The sequence below is a fragment of the Mustela erminea genome, chromosome 15, assembly GCF_009829155.1.
Source record: "Mustela erminea isolate mMusErm1 chromosome 15, mMusErm1.Pri, whole genome shotgun sequence".
Classification (NCBI taxonomy): Eukaryota; Metazoa; Chordata; class Mammalia; order Carnivora; family Mustelidae; genus Mustela; species Mustela erminea.
Genome location: NC_045628.1, coordinates 72,340,576 through 72,367,268, shown reverse-complemented (window position 1 = coordinate 72,367,268; position 26,693 = coordinate 72,340,576). Strand labels below are relative to the sequence as shown.

General features: G+C 33.7%; 1 protein-coding gene and 1 pseudogene across 5 annotated transcripts in view; one reads left to right on the top strand and one right to left on the bottom strand.

Moving 5' to 3' along the window:
- Positions 1 to 26,693, top strand: part of PDS5B (PDS5 cohesin associated factor B) — a 201,723-nt gene that overhangs the window by 63,650 nt on the left and 111,380 nt on the right. For all 5 annotated transcript variants that reach the window (XM_032315415.1, XM_032315412.1, XM_032315416.1 and 2 more), the window contains exons 2-7: positions 12,488 to 12,614; positions 15,580 to 15,783; positions 18,596 to 18,682; positions 18,806 to 18,903; positions 19,534 to 19,660; positions 25,357 to 25,437. In XM_032315415.1, the coding sequence (XP_032171306.1) occupies positions 12,507 to 12,614; positions 15,580 to 15,783; positions 18,596 to 18,682; positions 18,806 to 18,903; positions 19,534 to 19,660; positions 25,357 to 25,437 (705 nt within the window). In that variant the 5' untranslated portion in view covers positions 12,488 to 12,506. The remainder of the gene's footprint in view (positions 1 to 12,487; positions 12,615 to 15,579; positions 15,784 to 18,595; positions 18,683 to 18,805; positions 18,904 to 19,533; positions 19,661 to 25,356; positions 25,438 to 26,693) is intronic.
- Positions 6,142 to 6,928, bottom strand: LOC116574098 (annotated as a pseudogene).

Here is a 26,693-nt window from a genome sequence, read left to right as displayed (position 1 = left end):
AGTCTGGAGAAAAATATATAGGTTAAAAATTGGATAGAGGTGCCTGGATGGCTCAGTAGGTTAAGCATTTGATTCTTTATCTCAGCTCAGGTCTTGATGTCAGGGTGTGAGTTCAAGCCCTGCTTTGGACTCCATGCTAGGCATGGAGCCTCCTTTAGAAAACATCAATAAAGGGGTTGGAATTGAGTTCTAATGAATTACTAATATTTAGAGCCTGTGTAGAAAATGAAACAACAAAGACAAGAGTGATCAGTAAAGTAGGAGGAAAATAAGGAAGAGGTAAAATGAAGTAGAAACTGAAGGAGAAGAATGATCAAGAAGGAAGTTTCGATCAACTATTTCTTACTGCTGAGAAATTAAGTAAGGATTAGAAAAGTGTTCATTTGATTCGACAAGTCAGTGATGACTTTTAGTTAGCTTTCACTGCATAATCAATCACCCTAAAAATAACACCTTAAAACAACCACCATTTATTTGGCTCCTGATTCTGTAGGTTGGCAGTTGAGTTTGGCTTAGCTGGGCAGGAGCTGGGCGGTTCTACTCATCTGGGTCAGCCTTAGTGATCTCCCACCTGGGCTTCCTCATGCATCTACAGGTATACGTCTGTGGTCACCTGCTAGTTTGGGTGGGGCTGGCTCGTTCCTGATGCTCATGGCTAGAATAACTGGGACCTCTTATTTTCCAGTGGGATAACTTCTGGGCTTATGCACTTTAAATAGAGTTCCAAGGGCAAGTCAGTAACCTCAAAGGCAGAAAGGCAGAGCTTGCCAAAGATCCCACTGGATCAAATTGTAAGATCATTTCAGATTCAAGGACTGGAAGAACACTCTCCTTGATTGGAGGAGCAACGGAGTCACGTTGCAGGAGTGTAGATGCAGAGAAGGGAATCATCTGTTGCTGTTTTTGAAGTCCACTACAATGATTACAGCAAAAGCATTATTGCTGGTGATGGTAGGTGTTGGAAATAAGATTGTTAGTATGAAATGTAGTTGGGAACTGAAGATGTGAAGGTAGAAAATATACTTTTTGCAAACCTTGGCTGTGAAGGTAATTTAAGAGAGAAGATGGTAGTAGCTGGAGGGGTATTTGTAGTCTAAGCAGGTAGCTATAGTATTCCTTCCTCTCAAGAACAGAATGTATTGTGAGAGAAGGCATCTAGTAGACACTGAGGGTGCTTATGCAGAGGAAAGAGGAGACTACTAGTGAAGTCAGTCTTTGATAAACCTATAGAGGATGGGGTTTTGTGTACCTGTGAAGGGATTTGTTTTTGATATAAGGTTAACATACTTTCTAATAACAAGAAGGAAGGGAGAATGGGTATAAATGCAGTAGGTGAGCCAATAGATTAGTGATGGGAGACTGAGGGAAGTTCCTCTTTGTTAGAGCTTGTATGAAATGGAGGCAAGTTATTTTGGGGTGGTGGGGTTGTGTAAGAATGTGTTGATGAGGTTTGATGTGCATAGAAGAATATGTAATTTTATTCTCCCACTGAATAGGACATTGAGCTGATGACTGACTAGAGAAATACCAGTCATTCAGTAAATGAGAGATACTATCATTATTAATATAAAAATACTATTTTATTTATTTTGAAAGATTTTATTTATTTATTTGACAGACGGAGATCACAGAGAAGCGGGCAGAGAGAGAGTGGAGGAAGCAGGCTCCCTGCTGAGCAGAGAGCCTGATGTGGGGCTCAATCCCAGGACCCTGGGATCATGACCTGAGCCGAAGGCAGAGGCTTTAACCCACTGAGCCACCCAGGCGCCCCATAAAAATACTGTTTTAAAGAGATTTAACTATACCTTTTATACTGTTAGATACAGGTACTACTTGAGATGTTTTAGGGACTGGGCTCTTTTTTCTGTTTGAACCAGTTAAGTTTAACTTTATTTCCTTCCGTAAGAGTGATGGTCCTTAAAAAGAATGTAGGCAAGAAATACATTTAACCTTTTGTAAATAAACATTGCCAAATATATGAACGGAAGGAGTTATTTTCTGAAAGGACTTCCTAAACCATTTAAAATTACTTTGTTTTACCAGAACTCAAAGGGATAATTATTAAATAGACTTAATTTGAATTTAAAAAAAGATTAATTCAAGTTGCATGGTGGCTTAGTGGTAACATTGTATATGGAAAAAAGCAGCTTTTTGTTTGAATAGTTGGAAAATATGTAAACGTGGCCTTAAGGTTCTATACTTAGGGGAAATCGACATAATTTATTTGTCTTTTATTCTCTTAGAAAATACAATAGCTTTTTAATTGTCCCTGACCTAAGAATAAGCCTAACTTCTTATACTCTGTAAGGACTATGGACTGAAGAGTTGTCTTTATGGAGGGCACCATCTGCTGGTTGTAAGAGGTATCGATTGTGGGAAGACTGCCTTCTGCAGTTACCATACTCTTTACAAATCTTACTTTCTTTCTAATTCCACCTTTACATGGTAAAGTCCCAGGAAGAAAATTAGATCTTAATAAACATGGCCATGTATGGATTTGAGTAGTGATTTGATTTGATTTGTGACCCTGAACTTGTCACATACTGGATTTTTAAGCACATTCATCATAAAAATGGCAGATGCCTGTCTTTATCTCTTTTCAGTTCAATTAAGAATGATTATTCCTATTACTCTTACCCTTACTCTTCATTTGCATTCACTGAAAGGAACTTGATATTTTTGCTTCAGTCTTATTTCATCTTAACATTTATTTACATCTGATAATATCAGAATGAAGAATGATGATACCATTGACTTTTTTTTTGTTGTTCCTAGAACTGTCAGTATGATTTTTAAAAATACTGATATGTTTTCTTTAATTAATGATCATTTTATTTGAACTTATTCCAAGAGTATACAAGCTGTTTAGTATTAGAATATTTTCTTTTGTTTTACTTAATTGTTCTTACTGGACATAAAATGTAAATATAACAAATGTTGCATATAATAAAAGTAAAAACTTTTCTGAAAGTATTTGTTTCACATTACCCTTTGAAAGGAGGGAAATTCTGGATTATCATGGTTTTGCTATAAATTGGTGAAATTAAAAGTGTGTACATTTTGGGTGCCTGGTGGCTCAGTTGGTTAAGTGACTGCCTTTTGCTTAGGTCGTGATCTCGGGGTCCTGGGATGAGTCCTTCCGCAGGCTCCCTGCTTAGCAGGGAATCGCTCCTCCCTTGTGCTCTCCCCCCTCTTATGCTCATTCTCTCTCTCAAATAAATAAATAAGATCTTAAAAAAATGAAGTGTGTACATTTTAAGTGGAGAAAGGAATTAGTCCTTTCTTAGTTCCGTAGTGTATATAGTATATAAAATGTACTCTGACACTGGTCATTTTATATAAATTATTTTTTAAGTACAGTTACTATTTTCTCATTTTCAATGTAAATAATTGTAATCCCATAGAGATGAAATAAGTTGTCAGATAACTTCATTGACAGTCTGTTAAACCTAAGAGGAGCAGCTATATATCACTTATTTTTTATTTTTTTTTCTGATAACAATTGAAGATCCTGTTTATTTCCTGTACCCTTCTCTTATTTTTTATTTCTGCTAACAATTGAAGATCCTGTTTATTTCCTGTACCCTTCTCTTCTTCCTCAGCATTGGTGCCTCTCCCTCTTTCTTCTTTACACCTTTTTTTCTCTTTCGTTGCAGTTTGGTGTTTATTCCTATTATTCTCTGGAAACTTCTTTCTTAAAGATCACCTTGTCAGGTCCAAGGCAGTATTTGGTCATTTTATATGTATTTCTGAAATAATGAGCACTGTATGCCACCCCTTCATCTTCAAACTTTTTTTCCTAGGCTTAAAAAATTATTTTTTGCTTTTTTACCTTTTCTAACAACATTCTCTTTTTCTTCTGTCCCCTCCCCATATCAATATAGATACTTCCTCAAGGTTCAGTCTTGATGTCTTAGCTAATCCTATACATTTTCTTAATTGATCTTGTAAATTCATAAAACATGAGCTATGCATGGTCCTAATATATTTTCTGCCCTTGATGTTCTCTAAAATTTCAGATCTACATTTTTAGTTGCCTTGTAGACTAAATTTTTTCCCTGAGACTTGATCTTTCTCTGGTTTTTCCCTATCTCCATTATGATGAGCATATATTTTGCTTGTTATTACATTTCTAGTGTCTAGCATGGTATATTGCCCAAGTAAATTCTCATTTACTTGGGTACTTAAATATTTACTTGTAATTGACTTTCAAGGAACGAAGGCTTTGAATCTTGTAATCATCTTCTACTTCTCTATTATTTTTTTCCTACTTCTTTTTAAAAATCATTCATAAGTCTTTGAATCTATTTTCTTGTTTTCCCATGACTTCCTATAGTCAGCTCCTCCTCCTTTCCTGCAATTTTGTAGTGGTTTCCTAACTGGTTTTACTGTATCTGATTTTGCCTCTCTCGAGGTTGTATTCCCTGTCAAAGCCACCATTTCTTAGAATAGTTCTGGTCATTCCCTCAGGAAGGATTTCCAGAGTACCTACTTTGTATGTGGCTCTGTAATAGATACTAGCATAAAAATGGTATACAGTCCTTGGCTTACAGAGCTGATAGCTTAGTAAGAGAAATAGACATAGACTAAGTTCACTAAATATGATAAATGCTAGTTATGATGTATTCAGTTTTTTAGCTGTAGGGGGTGGAGCCTTGCTCTGCTTGGAGATGTCAGGGAAAGCTTAAACATAGACTTATAGACTTGAGACTTTAAGGTACGTAGAGTTTGCTTGGTAGACATGTCTTATTATGAAGAAACATCTTCTATATATTCACAGAAGTATTTCAGATGTGCTTCTAATACTGTTATTTATAAAACTGAAGTGCATACTGAGTAGACCTGCCCCTTTGTTGGCTCTTATCTTTTCCTCCTTAGCTCCCTTTACTTCCTCCCACCTTTTCCTTCAGTCACACTTCTAGATCCCAAGTAAAAATTTTGAACTTTCTTCTCTAGATTAGTAACACATTTGAACTGTTTTTTCTCGGTCCTTTTTTTGTTCTGTATATTATTACCAGCTTCATTTCCATTCACTTAGAGAAGTGGGCTTTCTTTCAATCTTGTATTTTCTAAGATTGTTATTTCTGTTAGGATAATTTTAGAATTTACTGTGATTTAATTATTTAGGGGGATTTTTTGGAATAGATTTTTGAGATCCGTCTTATTCATTTTGCTTTATAGTCACTGCTAAAGAGTCATGCAAGTAATAAGGACTTGCCAAATTTTTGACTGTGACAAATTTTTTGACTATGTGGATAAGTTTATTCTACAGAGGCACCATGTCTACATTTTTTAGTTGCAGTTTGTGGTCATAATTGTGTATCTCTTGTTAGGAATGGTCAGCATCAGCTTTTATTTCTGTCAAGGCAAGGCAGAGACTCTCTTGACTTCCAGGTTCTGTGGAAAACTGGGAATCCTATCACATTTATTTACCTTCCCCTGAAATGATTTGTTCTGGACCTTTGCTAAATATCTTCTTTGGCTGAGGGAACATAGCTATGACCTTGGTTCTTGCTTTTCCTAATCTGAGGTCATGTAATCATTCTCCCATATCATAATCTAAAAGTTTTTGTATTTTGCTTCCCCCCCCAAAATGTGTGTTTTATTTTTAGAGAGAAATAAAACTGAGGTTTTTTCCAGTAAAGGGAAGATACAGCAGTATGAGATCATGTCCTGGTTACTTGTTAATTATCACATTCTATACAATGTGGATGTGATCAACATGTATTCAGTGATAGTATGAATAAACATTTGAGATGTAAAAATCACATGCCACTTGCCAATGTTGTAAACCCATAAATGTCTAAATAAATACCTAGAAATAAGTAAATTTTAGAAACTGAAGCTTTTCGCAGTGTTTATAGATCAGCCCAAATGGTACATACAAATAGTATAGCCAATAAATTGACATTACTGTTAGTTTCCACCTAATTTCTTCATAAAATGGCTGTCTAGTGTTGCATTAGTGAAGATACTTCCTACAACCACATGGGTACCCCAGAGCCTATGATGAATCACTTTACAGCAGCCAAGATTATCCACAGAGAATCCTAAATGTCAGTAGTGTTCATCTGTCTCAAAAAGAATGTTGTTTGTCTGTGTTCCAAAATATACTAACCAGACGATGGGTCAGTTAAGTCAGTACAATACCTTTCAGCTCAAAGAGCATAGCAGATTTTCTTAGCACCATTAATGAACTTTTCTAAAAGCATTTCTCTTTCATTTTCTGCCTCTTTGCTCTAAAAAGTCTTATCATTCTTAGTTTTCTGTGTTATAGTCAGAATCATTAGTTTGTTGGTAGCTCCTTCTGGAAACAGTGACTCAAAATCTCTTTGCAGCAATTCTGGACATGTCTGGATTGCACACTCTGTTTTGGCATTTTCAAAGTAAGTTTCTGCACTGCTGATTTCTTGTTCAGCAGGTGCATTATTACTGTGAAATTCATTCACATACTGTGCCATCACAAACTCGTGTCTCACTTGATAAAGATTCTGCTAGAACATTAGGTAAAGTTTTGCGAACCTGGCTTTTCTTCTGTGATGATTTTCTTCTGTGATCTCCCATTGAGATGACAATCAAAACCTATGTTCCCAGGAAGCTGGAATCTCTGATTCTGAGGTTGAAATGGTCCCAGAGTTTTATCAGGCCATACTGTTAGAGAGCATATATCTGGAGGTGCAAGGGCCACATGAGAGTCATCAGAACCTGAAGATCCTGCAGTTGAAAGTGCTTGGGGATTGACAACCCTTTTAACTAAAGAGCAAAATCCTGGGAAATAGGAAACCAGTCTAGCTCTATTACAGATCACAGTGGCAGAAGCAAAATATCTTTCCTTTTGTAATGTTATTCTGAGGGCTGTGACACAAAGATGGGTGAATTTAGAGGGGCTGTTGTGAGTGGAAACCATCCGTACCAGTCCCGCTGCCATCTCCAGCTTATATTTTGCTTTTATATTTAGGCCATGAATCTACTTGGAATTCCTTTTGTGTAAGCTGTGATATATAGGTTGATGTCATTTTTTGGAGGGGGAGTATTAAAGCGTCTCAGAACTTGAAAAAATTTCAACTTTTAAAAACTTTTTGAGCTAATGGGGGCGCCTGGGTGGCTCAGTGGGTTAAGTAAGCCGCTGCCTTCGGCTCAGGTCATGATCTCAGGGTCCTGGGATCGAGTCCCGCATCGGGCTCTCTGCTCAGCAGGGAGCCTGCTTCCCTCTCTCTCTCTCTCTCTCTCTCTACCTGCCTCTCCATCTACTTGTGATCTCTCTCTGTCAAATAAATAAATAAAATCTTTAAAAAAAAAAAAACTTTTTGAGCTAAGATTTACATAGCATAAAATTAACACTTTTTACCTATTTCAAGTGTACAATTCAGTGATTTTTAGGCAAATTTCCTGAGTATTGGGGTGTCTGGGTGGCTCAGTTGATTAAGCTTCTGCCTTTGGCTCATGTCATGATCCCAGGGTCCTGGGATGGAACCCCACATCGGGCTCCCTGCTTGGCAGGGAGCCTGCTTCTCCCTCTCCCTCTGCCCTTCCGACATGCTCTCTCTCTCCGTGTGAAATAGATAAAATCTTTAAAAAATGGGTTTATTGAATTGAACTGATACAGAAAGAAAAACTGCATACATATGGTATGCAAAACCTATGATACCATTACCACATAGCTGTCACTTGCTGTAAACACAGTCACTTCCAGAAGTTTCCTTGTGTTTTTGCTTTTTTGTCTTTCACACAATGTGAAATCGACCCTCTTAACAAATTCTTAAGTGTACAACACTGTATTAACTATAGATGCTATGTTGTATAGAACATCTCAGAATTTAATCATATTGTAAAACTCTAACTTTACACCCATTGAATAACAACTCCCCATTTTCTCCTCTCATCTCCTGGCAACCACTATTCTGTTTTCTTTGTCTTCTAAGTTTGACTATTTTAGTTATCTCCTATAAGTGGGATCATGCAGTATTTGCCCTTATGTGATTGAATTATTTCACTCAGCATGTCTTTCATTTCCATTCATATTGTTGCAAATGGTAGGAGTTTCTTCTTTTCAAGCCTGAGTAATGTTCTGTTGTATGTATAAACCTCTTTTTCTTCATCCATTCATCTATTGATGAGCATTTGGGTTCTTTCTGTATTTTGGCTTTTGCGAGTAATACTGCAGTGAAAATGGGTGTGCACATACTTCTTGGACTTACTGATTTCCTTTTTTGGGGGGGGTATATATACCCAGGATCAGGGTTGCTGGATTGTCTGGTAGTTCTATATTTAATTTTTTGAGGAAACTTCGTACTGCTTTTCATAGTGGGTGTATCATTTTACATTCGCACCAACAGTGTACAAGAATTCTTTGTTCTTCACCTCTTTGTCAACACTTGTTAGCTTTTGTTTTTTTGATAATGGCCATCCAGCAGGAGTGAAGCGATAACCTGTTCTTGATTTGCAATTCTCAGTTGTGAAAATAGGAAGTTTTCTTCTAAAGTCAAGAACAAGACAAGGATGCCCACTCTTGCCACTTCTATTCAGCATGGTACTAGAAGTCCTACCCAGCGTTTAGGCATTAAAGGCAAGAAGTAAAAGGAATCCAAATTGGAAAAGAAATAAATTTCCCTGTTCACAGATGACATGATCTTATATGTAGAAAACTCTTAAAGACCCTACAAAAAAACTTTTAGAACTAATAAATTCTGTTAAGTTGCAGGATACAAAATCAACATGCAAAAATCAGTAACCTTTTGAGATACTACCAATGAACTCTTTGAAAAGGAGATTAACAAAAGAATTCCTTCACAGTAGTATCAAAAAGAAAAAAGTTACTTTACAGTAAACTTTACCAAGGAAGTCAAAGTTGTATACTGAAAACTGTAATATGTTGGTGAAAGAAATAAGACATAAATGGAAAGATAATCCAGTGTTCATGGATTGGAAGACTTAATACTATTGAAATGTTAGGCAGTATTTGGAACTTTTCGTTTTGTTCTCTCTGACTTTTTTCTTACTGATATGCCCTGCTGTTGTTTTTCATATATTAAATTTCATGTATAAAACATGAAGGGTCTGTTTGTAAGCTAGTATTTCCCATTGATCCTTTTTTCCCCCGTGCACCAGTAAGTACCATGTCATCTAAATAGATTACTTTAGCTTTATAGTGGGTTTTAATATTTGAGAACAAATTCATTTATAGTGTTTTTCTTCAAGTAGCTTGCTATTTTTGGCCTTTTGCATTTACATATAAATTTTTTAAAAATTTGCCATGTTTCTTTCAAAATCAAAACTTGGGCTTGATTGGGATTATATTGACTATGTAAACACTGGGAAGATTTGCTGTCCTTATGGTATTTGAAACTTCCAATCCAGTCTATAATATCTCTTCATTTATTTAGGTTTTCTTTAATTTCTGTCAGTGATTTTTCTCTGTAAAAGTACATCTTTTGTTAGATTAACTTGTAGATAGTTTATGCTTTTCTATGTAAATTGCATTTTTAAACTTTTTATTTGCTATCCATATGAATACAGTTGATTGGTTTGCATTTATTTATTTATTTATTTATTTATTTATTTATTTATATTTTAAAGATTTTTAAAATTTATTTGACAGAGAGAGATCACAAATAGGCAGAGAGGCAGGCAGAGAGAGAGAGAGGAGGAAGCAGGTTCCCTGCTGAGCAGAGAGCCCGATGCGGGACTCGATCCCAGGACCCTGAGATCATGACCTGAGCTGAAGGCAGCGGCTTAACCCACTGAGCCACCCAGGCGCCCTGATTGGTTTGCTTTTAAACCTTTTTAGTTTGCTATAGGTGTAAAGTTAAAAAATAGTACACAGAATTCTGTAACCTTTCCTCATCTTCTGCCAGTGGTGACATATTATGTAACTGAAGTGTATAATATCAAATAAGGAAATTGACACTGATATAATACTGTTAATTAGATAACTGATTTTATTCAGTTTTCTTAAGTTTTTACATAATTTTTTTTTCTCTCTCTCTTTCTGTCTCTGTGTAGTTCTGTATGGTTTGATCCTGTATATAGATTCATGTCATTACTGTAGCAGTCAAGATACGGAATTATAAAGGAATTCCATAATGCTTACCTCTTAGTCTCATCTGTGTACCCCAGCAGCCACTAATCTGTTCTCCATGTCTGTAGTTTTATCATTTTGAGAACATTAGATTAATGAAACCATGTAGCCTGTATCCTTTCGAGATTGGCTCTTCCAATAAGCATAAGGACAGTTAAGTTATTGCATGTTTCAGTAAGTTCTTATTATTGCTGTGTAGTATTTCATTGTATGGATCTATCAGAGTTTGTTTAACCATTCATTCATTGAAGGGCTTTGAGTTGCTTCCGGTTTTGGGGTATATGAATAAGGCTTTTACAAATATTCCTGTACAGATTTGCATAAACACTGGCTTTCATTTCGTGGGAAAAATTCCCAAGAGTGCAGTTGCTGTTTGCTAAGTGCATGTTCAGTTTTATGAGAAACTGCCAGATTATTTTCAGCTATTGGTTGTACTATTTTACATTTCCACCAGCAGTGTCTAGATTCAGTTTCTTCACATCTTGCTTGCTATATTTGATGTTATTGCTATTTCCTATTTTAGCCATTTAATAGTATATAATGGTATCTCATTGTGGTTTTAATTTGCATTTTCCAGTGATTAATGGTGTTGAACATCTTTTTCATATGCTTATTTGCCATTTGAATTCCCTCTTCAAATGTCTGTTCATGTCTTTTGCCCATTTTGTAATTGGTATTTAGTGTCTGCATGGTATATTATCTCCTTCTTTTATTTTCAGCATCTCATATTGATATATTTTTAAATGTTTTTTGTAAACTCTTTATATTGAAATTTTTAAAATCTTGTTTTTTAACCTGAGTATATATGTCAAATATGTATAGTGTAAAGTGCATAGTATGTGCTAAGCAATGTTGTAAGTGCTATATTTACTTATAGCTTCCAATTTTTGTTTGGCTAATTTGTCTGTATTTTCATCCTATTCTTGAAAATTAATTCCTTGGATGTAAACTTTAGTTTTGCAATTATATTCTTTTCCCACATTGAGGATGACATTTTGTTGTCTTCTGGCTTATCTTGTGCTGACATACAAGTTTAAACTGTTCCTTTCAAAGTAATGTGGTTGCTTTAAGGTTTTATTTGTCTTCTACAATTCTTATTATTTTGAGTTTAATTTTGTTTGGCTTCTTGAATTTATGGATTGATATTTTATGCTGTTCTACTCAGATAGGGCCTCTACCTTCATTTATCTTTTGGTACTTCCATGAATCGTAAGTTAAACTTTCTGTCCTTTCTTGTTCTTTATATTCTTTTGATTTCTCTTCCAGTTTACTAATTTTAATAGCTTTTTCTAATCTGCTAATAAACTTGTCCATTGAGTTTTTAATTTTAGTTTTTGCATTTTTAGTTTTAGAAGTTTGACTTTCTGTTCTGGTTTGCTTTCTATAATTATTTATTCCTTGAGTTATTTTAGACTTTGATTTCTTTAAAATAAATAAATAAAGTAGTTTTTAATCTGCTTGAGAATTGTAATATATGAAGTCTTTGTGTGTTCTGTCTTGGTGCCTGGTATTTCTGCTGATTCTTGCACATAGTGTCATGTTTCCTTAGGTGCTTGATTATTTTTGACTTGATAATGCTCATTGTCCTAGAAACCTCATGGTGGGGATTCTCTGAGGTGTAGAATTTACTTACATTTGGTTCTTGGTAGTACTACCAGTCAGGGGTCACTGTGTTCATGTGTTGAGGTTCTCTGGACAACTTAGGTAATGAGAACCATAGCAAATGTGCAGGCCCATGTCGAAAATCAGTTAGCTGCATTTGTTATTAGGTTGCTCTGCTTAGTACCGAGGCAGCTTGCTCTGCTCTTCCCAGTGGCTATTGATGGGGGCATGGGCACATATTGATTTCTGGCTTATCTTTGTGGGTGTTATCTTTCTGGAGTTGGGGTAGTATTGTGCATTGATAATCAGGAAGGTCTCTGATATTCTATCTTGACAGGTTAAGATTTACCTCTGTCCCCGTTGCCTCATAAGATGACCAAACTGAATTCTAGATTTGTTAGGGTTGGCAAATGCCCTCAGGGTGTCAATGGATATAATGCTTCAGTACCCCTTTTACCTCTTTGGATTCCTGTATTCTCTTTTATTTGGGACAAGTAATTTGTGGTGCTTTAAAAAATAAGCTTGTTTTGGATGGCTTTTTTCCCCTATTATTTATAGTTTTTGTAGTTGGATGGTTAGTGCAAATTACCCGACTTACAATTAGTAGAAATGGAAGTGAAAATATAATTGAAAAAAATTGGGGAAGTGCTTAATAAAATGTTTTTCATTAATTAGATAAGTGAGATACTATAAATTAGGAAGTAGTTATAAATTATTTGGTTGGGAGGACAGGTTACCTTTCATGTTTATTATTAATTTAGTTTATACCAATTTTTTTGTTTGCTTCTAATTGTTTTCTTGTTTTAGGGGTAAAAATAATTCCATCATGGCTCATTCAAAGACAAGAACCAATGATGGAAAAATTACTTATCCTCCTGGTGTCAAGGAAATCTCAGATAAAATATCTAAAGAGGAGATGGTGAGACGGTTAAAGGTGAGTAAAATTATGTTTTGGGGTATCTGTTTAGGGTGGTGGTTACCTATGGAAATCACATAGGGCTATATTTTGTTAGGGCACCTTAAAAAAGCAATTGAAAGCTAAAAATGGCAGGGAGAGGATTGAGGAGAGTGGAAATAGGTAAAGAACTGTAGGGTTTCCTTGGCTACTGTTAATGGGAGAGCACCCGGAAAAGTGAAGCTTTTCTAGGGCCACCTATGCTTGGGTATAAAGAATAAATCTGTAGTACTCTTACATTCATTGTTGTCTGTATAAAAGTTCTTTGTCCTATATCTCATTTATTTTAAAACAACAATCATTTTAATCTGAGAAGGGAAGTTTTAAGTCTTTGTACTGAGCATTACTTACTTTAAAGTTACTTTGGAGTAGGTTAAAGAGCTTTACTTTCAGCTTCTGTCTCTGCTTCTGACATGCAGCAGTGAATCAAGATTGATGGTGACCTTCCATAGATGAAGTGGTCCTGGCTCAGTCTCTTTATATGTGTTTGAACAATATTTTACCTTTTCTTCAGGGCAGTGATGGTTGGTCCCTGTGATTGTAAAATGCTTAAAGGAGCAGAGTGGCTAACCAGAATGCTAAGCTGATTTATCAGTTAGTTGAACTGTTCTTTATTTTTGAGCATTTTTTTCCCTTCTAAATCATATCTACCTAGACATTAATTTTGCTTGATACATTATTATTTGTCCCTATTTCAAGACTGGAAAACCTGTATTAATCATTGAAGATCCTGTAGCCTCTTTAAAGCAAAGTATTGACTTATAGTTGTTGCTTCATGGTTTATTTTTATTAGAAGAAAAGGACTCCAATAGTCATAAATTTCCCGTAAAGTCTTAGTTTTGTGCATAAGATATTAGAATGTCAGATATTAGATTTTTTTATTCCTAGGGAAAGATACCTTTGAGCAGATTAAAATTACCGATATGTGCTAGTTAGGAACTTGTGTATATTTTGTTAAAAATAGTGAAGCTACATATCCTTTGTATGTGACACTTTTCATTTTCTCTGTATGTACATTCTCTTGACCTGTTGAATTTTTAGAGAAGTGAATACTTGATTTCCTCAGATTAGTTTTTATTTTAACAATGATAGGTAAACATCTCTGTTGTTTACGAAGAAACTATTAAATGCAGGTAAACATCTCTGTTGTTTACGAAGAAACTATTAAATGCAGAAGCTGTACTTATAAGTTGATTAACATTTCCTTTCTTTTAGAGATAATATTTCCTCAGACATCTTTTTTAATAGATGACTTATACATGAGCAATTGAGTTTAATAACACCATTTGAATTGTAGATGGTTGTGAGGAATTCTTATTATCTAGCCCTTGTGTAAACTTTGTTGTTAGTTTTGGTAGAATGATTTCCACATAGTTCACATTTAGTGTTTGTAATATGTTTTCATTATTTTTTAGGCTTTTATGCCCAGCAGTAATCTGTCTAATATACTTTTTCTTCATTTGTTTTCCTAATTTACACTTACCCATTATTTTTAGCAACCTTCTTAGAGAAATATAAAAAGGATTTAATGGTGGGCTGACAGTAATTTTTGATATGTACAATTACAGGAGTGAGTTTTATAAATTAAAACAGTTAACATGTAGGGTCATTATTTATTATTTATAGAATTTCTAGAGTTTCCTATAATATTCTATTCAAAATATACTGAATCTCTGTGAACAGATTCTAGAAAAAGAAATGGTTTCCTGCATGTAGGTCTTTTTTTTTTTTTTCCCCTTTGTCTCTTTTCATGATATGCCTATACCGTCAAACATATATCTTAAAAGGATAAACTTTAAAAAGTGGGAGAGTAGTCCTGTACCTTGTACCCTTAAACTAACTATAGTGCCAGACTGGAAGAATTCACCTACAGTTGGTTCTGGCATCTGGCATAGTACAACTGAGGTCTCCCTCTGCCCTGTGAGGAACACTGTTTCCCAGCAAGGCAGTGGAATCTAGCTCTAACGCAGAGTAGAAATCCGTGTATTTTTCAAGGACTAAGTCATAGATATTGATAGTTGGTGGCCAGTCCTCTATTTGTTGATTAGTATTTGCAGCACCACCTAGTGGATGCCGGATGGTCACCTTTCCATTAGAGTTTTATTTAAATGTAGGTTTCTGTCAGGTTGTCAATTTAAAGTCTCATCTGAGGTAAGCATAGTATGGACTGAGGGTTCATTGTGACAACTAATAGGGAAATTAGAAAAGGCTCTTTATAGAATTCAACTGGTACCATTCTTCACCGTTTTTATTTCTGTCCTACTTCTTTTATGTAAATGTTTTTGAAAAAGGAAACATTTTTTATAGGTTCTTTCTGCTTACTCCATTCATGCCATTGAGTCCTACTAAGAAACCGTCCATGTCATGTTCTCTTTTACCGTGGCATAAGAAATATTTTGTTGGATGCTATGGTAGTCACTTTGTGGTAGCTTTTTAATGTTTTGGAATACGTCTACATCATCCTTTCTTAAATCTGCTTATTCTTTTTTAGCTGAATATATAAGTCCATGTATCTGAAGTGGTTTATGCGTCAGATGGAAAAATAAATTGTTTTTTTCTTTTCCTGGGTTTTTTCTTAAGTGTAGTAAAAGGAGTAGGTATGTTATAAAAAGAGGTGGTTCTTTTTAAGAAGGACATACCCCTTTTAGTCCATTTGTAAAAGTGAGACCAGAAATGCCATGCAAGGCTAGTTTTACACTTTTTATCTGGTTAGCAGGTAGGATGGGTACATGAAAAGTATCTTAGCCTTTTAAAGTCTTTTAAAGAAGTTATTTTTCCTATAGTTTTTGAAAGATCTTGTTCTCTCGACACTTACAGAGGAAAAATGAAAACTACTGTATATTATTTATTTGGAAGTTAATCTTTGTAGTTAATATGGTTGTTATTTCAAATGACTATTTTTGCATGAAGGATTTCATGATTGCATTATTCTGTTTTTGAATAGATGGTTGTGAAAACTTTTATGGATATGGACCAGGACTCCGAAGAAGAAAAGGAGCTATATTTAAACCTAGCTTTACATCTTGCTTCAGATTTTTTCCTCAAGCATCCTGACAAAGATGTTCGCTTACTGGTAGCCTGCTGCCTTGCTGATATTTTCAGGATTTATGCTCCTGAAGCTCCTTACACGTCCCCTGATAAACTAAAGGCAAGTACTGATTTAAAGAATTTTCAAGATTGACTGATATTTTCATTTATCTAACTAAAATGGGACTTAAAGTATTTAGATGATTTCTTCAGATTCTTTGATACTGACTATAGCAATCTTTTGTTAAACAACATCTTCTTCCTCCTCTTCTTCTTCTTCTCCAAAGAACTCCCCGATCCCTCATTTAGTACTTACTTTTCTAAAACAGTTTTTGATCTTTAGGATAAGAAGTAGATTAGTGCATATACTTTTTATTGTATACTTTTTATATTATCATTAGTTCTATTTCAGTAGCACTTGGTGGGGGGATACTTCCTTTTCCCTTTTGAACATCTATGCTGAAGCCTATATTCATTATTTAAAACATAGTATGTAGTATAAGCCTGAATTTATACTATGAATCCTAATGTGTGTGTGTGATGTGAATTGTTTGGAACAAAATTTTAATGAAAAGGTAGAAAAGACACCTAGTACTTGGTTAAAGTAGTTGTAAGTAAAGCCATATGATTGGAAAATCTTTAAAAGATGAAAAAAGGGGAATGGCATGATTAATCCAGCTGCTAGAAAGTGTGAAATAACTAGAGCTGTGCAAAAAGATACTGAATAAAATAGGTGAGAAAACTAGAAAAACCAGTAGTAATAAAAGATAATCGTGGGGGTTCCTGGGTGGCTCAGTTGGTTAAGTGGCTGCCTTTAGCTCAGTTCTTGATCCCTGGGTCCTAGGATCAAGACCAGAGTCCAGCTTCTCTCTCTCCCTCCTTTGCCCCTCCCCCTAGCTTGTGCTCTCTCTCCCTTTTTCTCTCTTCTGCTCAAATAAGTAAATAAATAAAATCTTTAAAAAGAAAAAAAAAATTGTGGAAATTGTGGGTTAGGGAATGAGTGTATAGGAAGATTATTACTGCCATTGTGGAGAAAATGATGGCAATTTAGCTTTATTTTATTTTAACAAGTATTGTTGTTAATTATGTGTTAGGAACTGGGTTTACAGTGGTGAAAAATAGTCCTGATATGATTCCTGATAATTGGGAGTGAGGAGCGTGCTCATTTGATCAAGTCTAACAGAATTCCAGTGTGGAATTTCCAAACTGGTTTGGGCATGGTTGTTTAATATTTTAATTGGTAAAAATCTCAGGACAGTGACAGTATTTGTCACTTGAAGGTAGAGTCGAAATGTAAAATTTGAGAATGGTCAGACGTTTAAGTAGATAACATGAGCTGGTCTGTCAAGTTGTATACCCAGGTATGTATTTTCCTTTCTAATTATAAATCTCTAATTTGGAGATGGCCTGTGGTCTTCCTTACTAGTGTCTTGTCGGCATTCTTAGGAAGAGGAAGGTCTAATTTAAGAGTGCTGCTACAGGTTTCTTTACCCCTTGTGTATTTCTCAGTTTGCATAATCAGTGATCTATCTCAGGGCCTTGGGGTAATAAAAAGTCCTCCCAAAAGAATACCTACACATCTGTTCTATTTATAACAGGACAGTTTATAAGAAGAATATTGAGTAGCTGCAATTAAATTAGTCTTTGGAATTATTCCAAAGCTGAAAAATTCACAGTATCTTCCTTTCTCTGGTCCGATTTTTTGGTCTTCTTTAAATGCCTCTTTTCTTTTTCACTACTGATAAGCATAAAGTTTTTATTTTTCTTTGTCTGCAGTAGCAATAATAGAAAATTGTGACACTTTGATGCTTATATTTCCACTGTAAGTATTGTTATCAGAAAACCCTTTTTATACACCTGGCTTCATGTGTAGGTCAGTGATTGTTGGAGAGGTTATAAATGGGTGAGTGTTGTCTTTCTATCTCCAGGTAGATGTTGTGGTACTTGGTTTTCTTTTAGTCACAGTAGGAGGATTTATTCACAAAAGATGTATTTTGTACAGTACTACTATCAAAGTGACCATTTTTGAAGGATGTGCTTTTCATAATTTTTTTTTGAAAAGCTAGTCATTAACTGCGTATTTTTTCCTTTTAAAAAATATTCTTTATCATTTTGCTTACAAGGGAAACATTTTTCTCTATTTATTTAATATTATTTATATTTATTGATTAGCATGATTGCTTTGCAGAATCAGCTTTTATAATTTTACCCTTTCCCAAAATTTTAAGAACATCCTCTCCATAAAACTTGCCTTAAAGGGACATTGAACCTATCTCTATCCAGGTACAAAAGGAGGATGTAGTAAAAAAAAAAATCAAAAGCTGACAGATGGAGATAGATTGAGAAATGGTGGGAAAAAGCAAGTAATTATAATGATTAGGTAGGAAGCTTGAAAGTTACGTTCTATGGGTCTTTTAAAAATTTCTGTTTCTGTAATCTATTATCTTTTCATTTGGTGATTTATTTTGGAATTTTAAGTTTCTTAAACTGTGTTTTTGCTGTATAATTACAAAACCTCATTAGCTGTCTGTCACATTATTAGTATTATCTTTGTTATCAGTATTTAATACTAATACTAATAACAATATAAAATATAACCTTCATTATACTGATAATAGGATAAATTTTGGTTTACTAGTTTTTGGGTCTAGTTTTTTTTAACTTGCTTTAAGATGAAGTTTTTCATTCTCTAAGATGGTGGTAAATTATTTACTATTTTCCTGTGAAGGTTAATAAGATATTTAGTGTTTTATATGATAAGGTTCTTTTAAAAAAGTTCCAGCCATATATAGTCCTGTCTCCCCAGCCCTCTTCGGTTCTTTACAATTTATCTTGGTAGATACATGTGAGTGCTGAATTAGGTTTAGGAGTTAGTGGATATTTTCATTTAGGATCCATAATCTAAATAATACTTTGTCTCTCTTTTTTTGAAGGATATATTTATGTTTATAACAAGGCAGTTAAAGGGACTGGAAGATACAAAGAGCCCACAGTTCAATAGGTATTTTTACTTACTTGAGGTAAGCAGTATATCTTGAGATTACATTTTAAATTGGTTTTTGTGCTTGTGTATTTTTACTAATTGAAGTGTTTACCTTTCTTTCTTTTTCTTTTTCTTTTTTTTTTTTTTTGCTTATTTTTAGAACATTGCTTGGGTCAAGTCATATAACATATGCTTTGAGTTGGAAGATAGCAATGAAATTTTTACCCAGTTATACAGAACATTATTTTCAGTTATAAAGTAAGTTTATTTTACTAGGCATGTAACTTTTTTTTAAAGTATAAAGCATTTAGAACTTACAGGTGAATATGCATCAACTGTGTGTTATGATGAATATTTGGCAGGCTGAGAGTTGTAACGTAGGAACTCTAACGTTTTTATAGATGTTTTAAAAATGGATAGAACTAATCAATTTTGTATTGTAGGGTATATACAAGAGTGGCATAAGGCAATCTATAGCCAATATAAATATTTTTTGGATTATATTTTTATCTTTTAATTAAATATTACTGATCCTGATTCATATAAAACTTGAGTTTTTTGTGTATTCTTTAATATTATTTATTGGAATTAATTTCAGAGCAGTTTGAGTCTCTGAATTTAAGGTAAACTAAAGATAGCATTTGATTTAATTATTTTTGATTGTGAGACTGGTTAAAATTTGGGAAAAGTAATCCAGGAAATGTAGTTTAAAAATATATTTTTGATACCACTGTAAGATATGGGAGAGAGGGAAACTTTAAATGAATATACAGAATTTGATTTAATTAATATTTTAATATCATGTTTTATAAAGTGTAGCATTTGTCAACACCATGTTATGAGTAAATCTTATACCCTTTAAATAAAATAATCTATTTTGAATTTCAGCAATGGTCACAATCAGAAAGTTCATATGCACATGGTAGACCTCATGAGTTCTATTATTTGTGAAGGTGATACAGTATCTCAGGAGCTTTTGGATACAGTTTTGGTAAATCTGGTACCTGCCCATAAGGTAAGTAGAGTATATACTGAAATATGTCTAAAGCCCATTAATTTAAGGGCAAGAGCTTGTGCTAGTCATGTTTAATAAAACATGGTGCACTTATAGTTACTATTGAAATTAAATAGATATAGTTTATGTGATAAAATATCTGTAATAACTCAGTTTTGCATAGGAAATGTTTCAGGAGTGATAGTTACTTAGATGCTATTACGTAACTTTGTATGTCAGGAGGCGCTGAAACCAGTTAGAGCCCTAAGTGAAAGACAACAGTAGTGTAGATGGAGAAGAGAGGTGAAGTTAAAAGGGAAGTCTTTACCAATTTTTAGAAAGAATATGTTGATGACAGTGTTTCTTCCCTGGGTGATGTTAATCAAAATGTATGTTTGTGTGTCATGTTCTTTGAACATGATTAATTCTTCAGTATACAGCTGGAAATAATGATTCTGTGAAATAGAGAAAAGAGAGAGGTTAAAGAGAGGGAATAAATAGTCACCAGTATAAAGATCTGCAAACTGAAGACCTTTTTGGCAAAGTATAATCTGAATTTTTTAGGTATATGACATTCATACAAATAGTGCTTCAATGCAAATGACCTCATAATTTACATTTCCAAATTCTTAAAGAAAATAGTCCATCAGTGCTGAAAATCAGACATCACAAATAGACTTAAAAATTCAGATACTATATAGATAAAGATAATGAATACCCTTAAAAGGATTTAAGATAACAAATGCGTAAAGGGATCAAAGACATAAATAAATTAAAAACATGATAGCTAGATTTTTGAAAGGAGAAGTTTAGGAAAAAGGTAGAAATGAGAAATGGTCATTGAAGTTAAGATCTCTGTAGGATTATAAAAGATACTTAGAGAACTGGGAGATAGATCAGAGGAAATTGCATAGATAAAATAAGATAAAGGAAACATAAAAGATATTGAGACATGAAAAATAGAATGAGAAGGACCAGTATATTTAGTAGTGATTGCAGAACACAAAGTAGAAAGTGGAGAAGAAATGTTTAAATAGGAATTTGCTTAATATGTTCCAGAACTGTTGAAACAGCATGACTTTATGGGTTAAGTAGAAAAAGTGTCATGAGAGGAATAAATAAAAAAAATTCCAATCCAGGAACATCCTGGAGAAATCATAGAATGCCAAACCAGAGATAATCTGTGAAGCACATAAAAAAGGCATAACTCTCATGAAGGATTAATTATTAAACTGATTGCTCACTTTTCAGTAGCAAGGATAGATATGCCAGAAGATAATGGAACTATACTTCCAAAGTGCTAAGAAAAAATAATTGTGCATTTGTGTGTATATGTGTGTGCAGTTGTATATCCAATTTGAGTGAAATAAATACATTAAATATTCACTTGTCAAGATTCTTCCTGAAAGAACTAGTATGTGAGTACTGTAGAATGATGGAAATTGAATTAATAGAAGCAAGAAGGAAGAAATAATGGTGAACAAAGAAATGCTTTAAATAAGAACTTACCTATAAAAAATAGTAGCAATAATAATTATAATGATTAATTAAAGAGATTAACAAAATGACCCAGAACTACTGGATACAAAGAACATAGAAGATTCAGTGGCTTAATGGAGTTAATGAGTGATTTAATTTGGATGGTGATCAGGAGTATAGAGCTATTGATTAACTTCTAACTTGAAATGAAGTATTCGTATTACAATGTTCAGGATTACAGTAAAAGGAAGAATTACAATAAATGTAAATGGTCTAAATTTACAATTTAAAACAGATTGTCAGATTTTTTGAAAATAATCCAGCTGTTCAATAAGGAATAAGAACAAAATACAGTCACAAAAAGGTTGAGAGCTTTTAAAAGGATTGAAAGGGGTGCCTGGGTGGCTCAGATGGCTAAATGTCTGCTTTGGGCTTGGGTCCTGATCTCTGGGTCCTGGGACTCAAACCTGCTTCTCCCCCTGCCTCTGCCTCTTCCCCTGCTCATGCTCTCCCTCTGTATCTTTCAGTCTCAAATGAACAAGTAAAATCTTAAAAAAAATGATGGAAAAAAGACTTGCCAGGAATGTATTAACTGAAAGAAAACTGAAGCAGCTTGTACTATTGTTAGATGTAATAGTCTTTAATGGGTAAAGAAGGAGTTTGTAGAAGGATAAAAGGTTTAGTTCTCAGGAAGATTTTAAAACTTGTACGTACATAGGCTGAAAATAGATAAAGCATAAATTGAAAGAGTTATAAGGAAAAAGAAACAAACTCACTGTTTGCTGGGCCATTTTAACACTTTTCTCAGTGATTATAAATTAAGTAGATCAGTGGATTATAAGAATATTGAAGATTTGAAGCAAAAACATTTATAGCAACCATAATTTATCAAAAGAATCATAGTGGGAATTATAAAATATTTAGAAATGATAATTAAAATGATAACATATTAAAACTTCTGGGATACAACTTAAAATGTTTTTTAAGTCTAATTTTATTAGCTAAGTGTCCAATTCAAGAAGTTATAAAAATATCAGAATATACAGAGTATGTAAGGAAGAAAAGAATGAAATACAGAAGTCAGTGAAATAGACCTTTGCCTCAGGTCTTGATCCTGAAGTACTGGGATTGAGTCCCACATGGGGGGGGGCTGCTCAGCAGGGAGTCTGCTTCTTGGCCCCTCTCCTGGTTCATGCTCTCTCTGTCTCTCTCTCTCACACTCTCTCAAATAAATAAAATTTTTAAAAGAGAAAAAAATACAGTGACATTTCACAAAATCTCAAAGCTGGCAATTTGAAAAATCTATTAAGCAAATCCTTGGCAAGTTGAATCAGAAAAAAGGAGATGGGATCAATATACAGTTTTAGAATGAAATGGGAACAGCAGACGTTAAAAAAATAAAAAGATAATTCCATGAAGAGTATTTTATGGTAACATACTTGGAATTAGGTAAAAGAAATTCCTAGAAACTATAACCTGCCAAACTTGTCTCAAGAGAAGATCTTGAATAACCTTTAACCAGCAAAAGAAATCTAATTGGTTTTAAATACTGTATCCATAAAATGAACAAAATCCCTTCCTCCTAAACAACAGTAGCAACCATAATGAAAGCAACAGCAGCAGAATACGAACTTACCACAGAAGACTGAGTCAGGAGATACCTTCTAATCATTTGAGTAGCATTACAATCTTAATATCAAGCAAACTTTTCCAAATTATAGAAAAGGAAGAAATGTTCCACAATTCGCCTTATGAGTAGAATGTAGGGAAACTAGACAAAACCAAGCAAGCAAGAAGAATCATAGACTAATTTAATTTAAAGTTACAATCACATAAATTCAACATAAAATAGTAGCATTTGGAATGGCATAAACAAGTATTGCTAATGAGCAAATTAGTTTTATTTTAGGAATATATGATAGATTAACATTAGAAAATGTTAACAATAGACTAAGATATTTGTGTAAATTAATGGATCAAAGGAAAAAGTATCAATAGATGTAGAAGGGCATGTGATAAAATTCAGTATGAATTACGATAAAACCTCTTGGCAGATTTGAAATAGAAAGACACTTCCATAGAGTGATAAGGATATGTATAATACTGTACTTAATGGTGAAATGCTGAAGCATATTTTTTTGAAGTTTAGTAACAGTCTCCGGAAAAAGGCAACACTGCCATTTCTAATCAGCATTAATTAATGTCTCAAGTTAGTGAAATAAAATGAGATAAATAGGATAAAAGGATCAGAAAGAAGAAATAAACTGAAATTATTTGCTGATAATATGTAGAAAACACAGAGCCATATACAGGTAAGTTTCTAGAACAAAGAAAATTCTACAAGGTTGCTAGATATAAGTTCAATGTATATGAAAAGCCATTGGTATAATTTAATAATTTTGTAGCGTTAACAAAGACTTGAGCTGCTTAGAAATTTCGCAAAAATGTGCAACTTTATGTTAAATCATTATAGTGACTAAAAAGTATAAGGACTTAACTTAGCTCCATGATTTGTTATATTTATGGGATAGGAAGCTCAGTATCATAATGATGCCAGATTTCTGCATAGGAATAGATAATCTAATCAAAGAGAAAGTTTGAAAGTGTGTGGGTGATTTGACAAACTCATTTTAAATTCACATTGAAGAGCAAATGGCCAATAATAGCTAACCATTCTTGAAGAGGAATAGAAGGTGGAGACTTAATCTACCTCCTGGTATTAAGACACTGTTTCCATATATCCCTTTGACTATAATCAGGCAGTACTAGACAAAGGGACATAATGGAAGTAATGGAGAATTTACAAGTGGCTTCATAGTTATATAGAAACTTGAGAGTGTGGATATTAGAGGTCACTGGAGGGAATAATAGATTATTTAATTACTGGTTTTAGGACAAATAACTATATGGAAAATAATACTATTTTATACCACACATAAAAATAAATTACAGGGAGAATAAAGATCTAAATCTGAAAAACAAATCTTTAATTTTTTATTTGAAAATATAAAGCAACATCTAAATTTCGTTGTGGAGGAGAATTTCTTAAAGATACAGTGAGCACAAGCCAAATAAGAAAATACTGAAATATTCGGTGACATTAAGTCAAGAAACTTCTCGTCTCTAAGATACCATAAACAATGTGGAAAAAACAAATGTAGACTAAGATATGTTTTACACAAAATTGACAAAGGTTTAGTGTGTAGAATTTATAGAAAAACTCTACAAATAGATAAAAACAAAACCCATGTGAAAAATGGCAGAGGTGGAATTTACAGAAAATTATTTCTTATATGCACAAGGGAACATGTATAAGACATATGATTTAATGTCTATGAACAGGAGAATGAGTAAATAAGCTATATATATTATAAAATACTGAACAGCAATTAGAAATGAAGTAATTCAATGGAAGCATCAATGCAGGGAAAACTAAAAATATGCTAAATGTGAGTTTCAGGATATTTACAGTGCACCTGTTTTCTGTAATGTTCTTAAATCATAATGGCAATTCTCCTTTAGATCTTTGGTCTTGATTGTTTTTGTCATTATCAGAATCTCTTAGAAACATTTTTTTCTTAAGATATTTTTTCTTGTACCTTTTTTCTTTTCATATTTTACTGTTTCTTATGTTTCTTGTTGTATCATTGACCTTATCTATGCTCTGAGATGTGCTTGAGTAAATCTCCTGTCCCATAGTTGCCCCAAACTCTTGTCTTTCCCCACCTGTCAGCCCCCGATTCTTACTCACATTAGAATCCAGTTCATTCTCTTAGGATATTTTGGTTCTTCTGGACCTGGGTAAAACAACCTGTATTTGTACTCAGCTGAACTGATTTGACTTCGGGACTAGGTTTAGAATCACTGTCTCCTCTTCTATCTAACAAACATTTATTGGTCTTTTCTGTGTGGTTTACCTTATGTTGTGAATGAGATAGGAAGACAATGTAATTATCCTTTCTTGGAAGGGATCTTATCATCTAGGTAGACCAGTTAGTCTTTTTTTTAATTAATTGTTTTTATTAACATATAATGTATTATTTGCCCCAGGGGTGCAGGTCTGTGAATCATCAGGCTAACACACTTCACAGTCTTAAAAGAAGAAAAGTGGCTTTCCTTTCTTTTATTCTGAGTTTTAGTTTTCCCATTCATTTACTCAGGAGTACCTTTTGGAATACAGGTAATATTTTGTTTTTCATGGTTAGAGATGTCTAATAGATATTGTTTATGTTTTTCAGAATTTAAACAAGCAAGCATATGATTTAGCAAAGGCTTTACTGAAGAGGACAGCTCAAGCTATTGAACCATATATTACCAATGTAAGTCTTTCTTGTAGTTGATTGTCGGAAGGATTAACCAACATTTTAAAGATAGCTAGAAGCAAAATTTTGGCAGGTAGTACATACTTTGAAATTTTGTGTTGTTTTAATCATTAAATGATATATTTTCTTTCTCCTTATTTAAAATTATTCTTGTTTATTATTATATGGAAGGTTACCTAGCATCTTGTTTGTTCATTCATTTGCTTCTTTGAAATTGCCTAAGAATTAAAATAACTTTTATTTTGATTAGCAAGATATACTGCTTGTTTCTAATGTTCCAAATAGAGCTTCTCATTATTCAGGGAAGTGACAGCTTTTTGGAGATTAAATTGGTTTATACAAGAAATAGATATGAACTAATATCAGGACTTTAAAGTTGAAGGCAAGTATGAATGGCAGCAATTTGGTGACAGTTGTCTGTCTTGCTATCATGTACATCAACCTTTTCTGAAAAAGGGAAGGAACTGAGATGAAATGAGCTCTTCCAATATCATCCCAAATCTGCTTATTTACAATTGACTATCTTTTAGCTATTTTCGGAAGAAATATATTTTAGTTGATAGGTTCAATGATAAAAGCTTAAGTTTTATTTTCTCTCCATAGTTCTGTTGAGTTGCACAACTCTAGAGGGCACCATTCATATGGGAAGTATTCGCTTGAATGGCGCCTTATGTGACACTTCTCTCTACTTTCCACTTTCACCTACCTTCAGATATGTAAAGGATGTAAATCTGTCTCTTGGAAAAAAGTGAGAAACAAAGTCATTTATAATCACTTACATATTTGCCTGAAGTTTATTGAAGGATCATATTTCCTGTAGTATATAAAAAATGAAATCCGTATATAAAATACATCGTGAAAAGATGTGCTTTGGAAAAGTAACAAACTTTATAGAACAGCATCTTGGTTAATCTTAGTTTTTGTTTCTGGCTTAGGGCCTTAAATAATTCAAAACACATGATGATTTGGTAAAATGTATTTGATTTGTAAGAAAATTGTTTTGGAGGGTGAACTTTGAGAACCTGGACAAATTGTGTAATCTATCTTAATACTCCAAATTGGCAGGGAATTCTAAATAATGATTTCTGCTAGTTTTGTGAATCTTGGATATCAGCCAGAATAAATTGGTTGGACTGAGTGGGTTGAGTTTTTTCATTATTGACTTGATGGCTTTTGAATTGTGTAGACCCAGACTTAAGCATTTTGTGTGTGATTAATTAGCCTTCCCCTTTCATTTGCTTCAAGAGCACCTG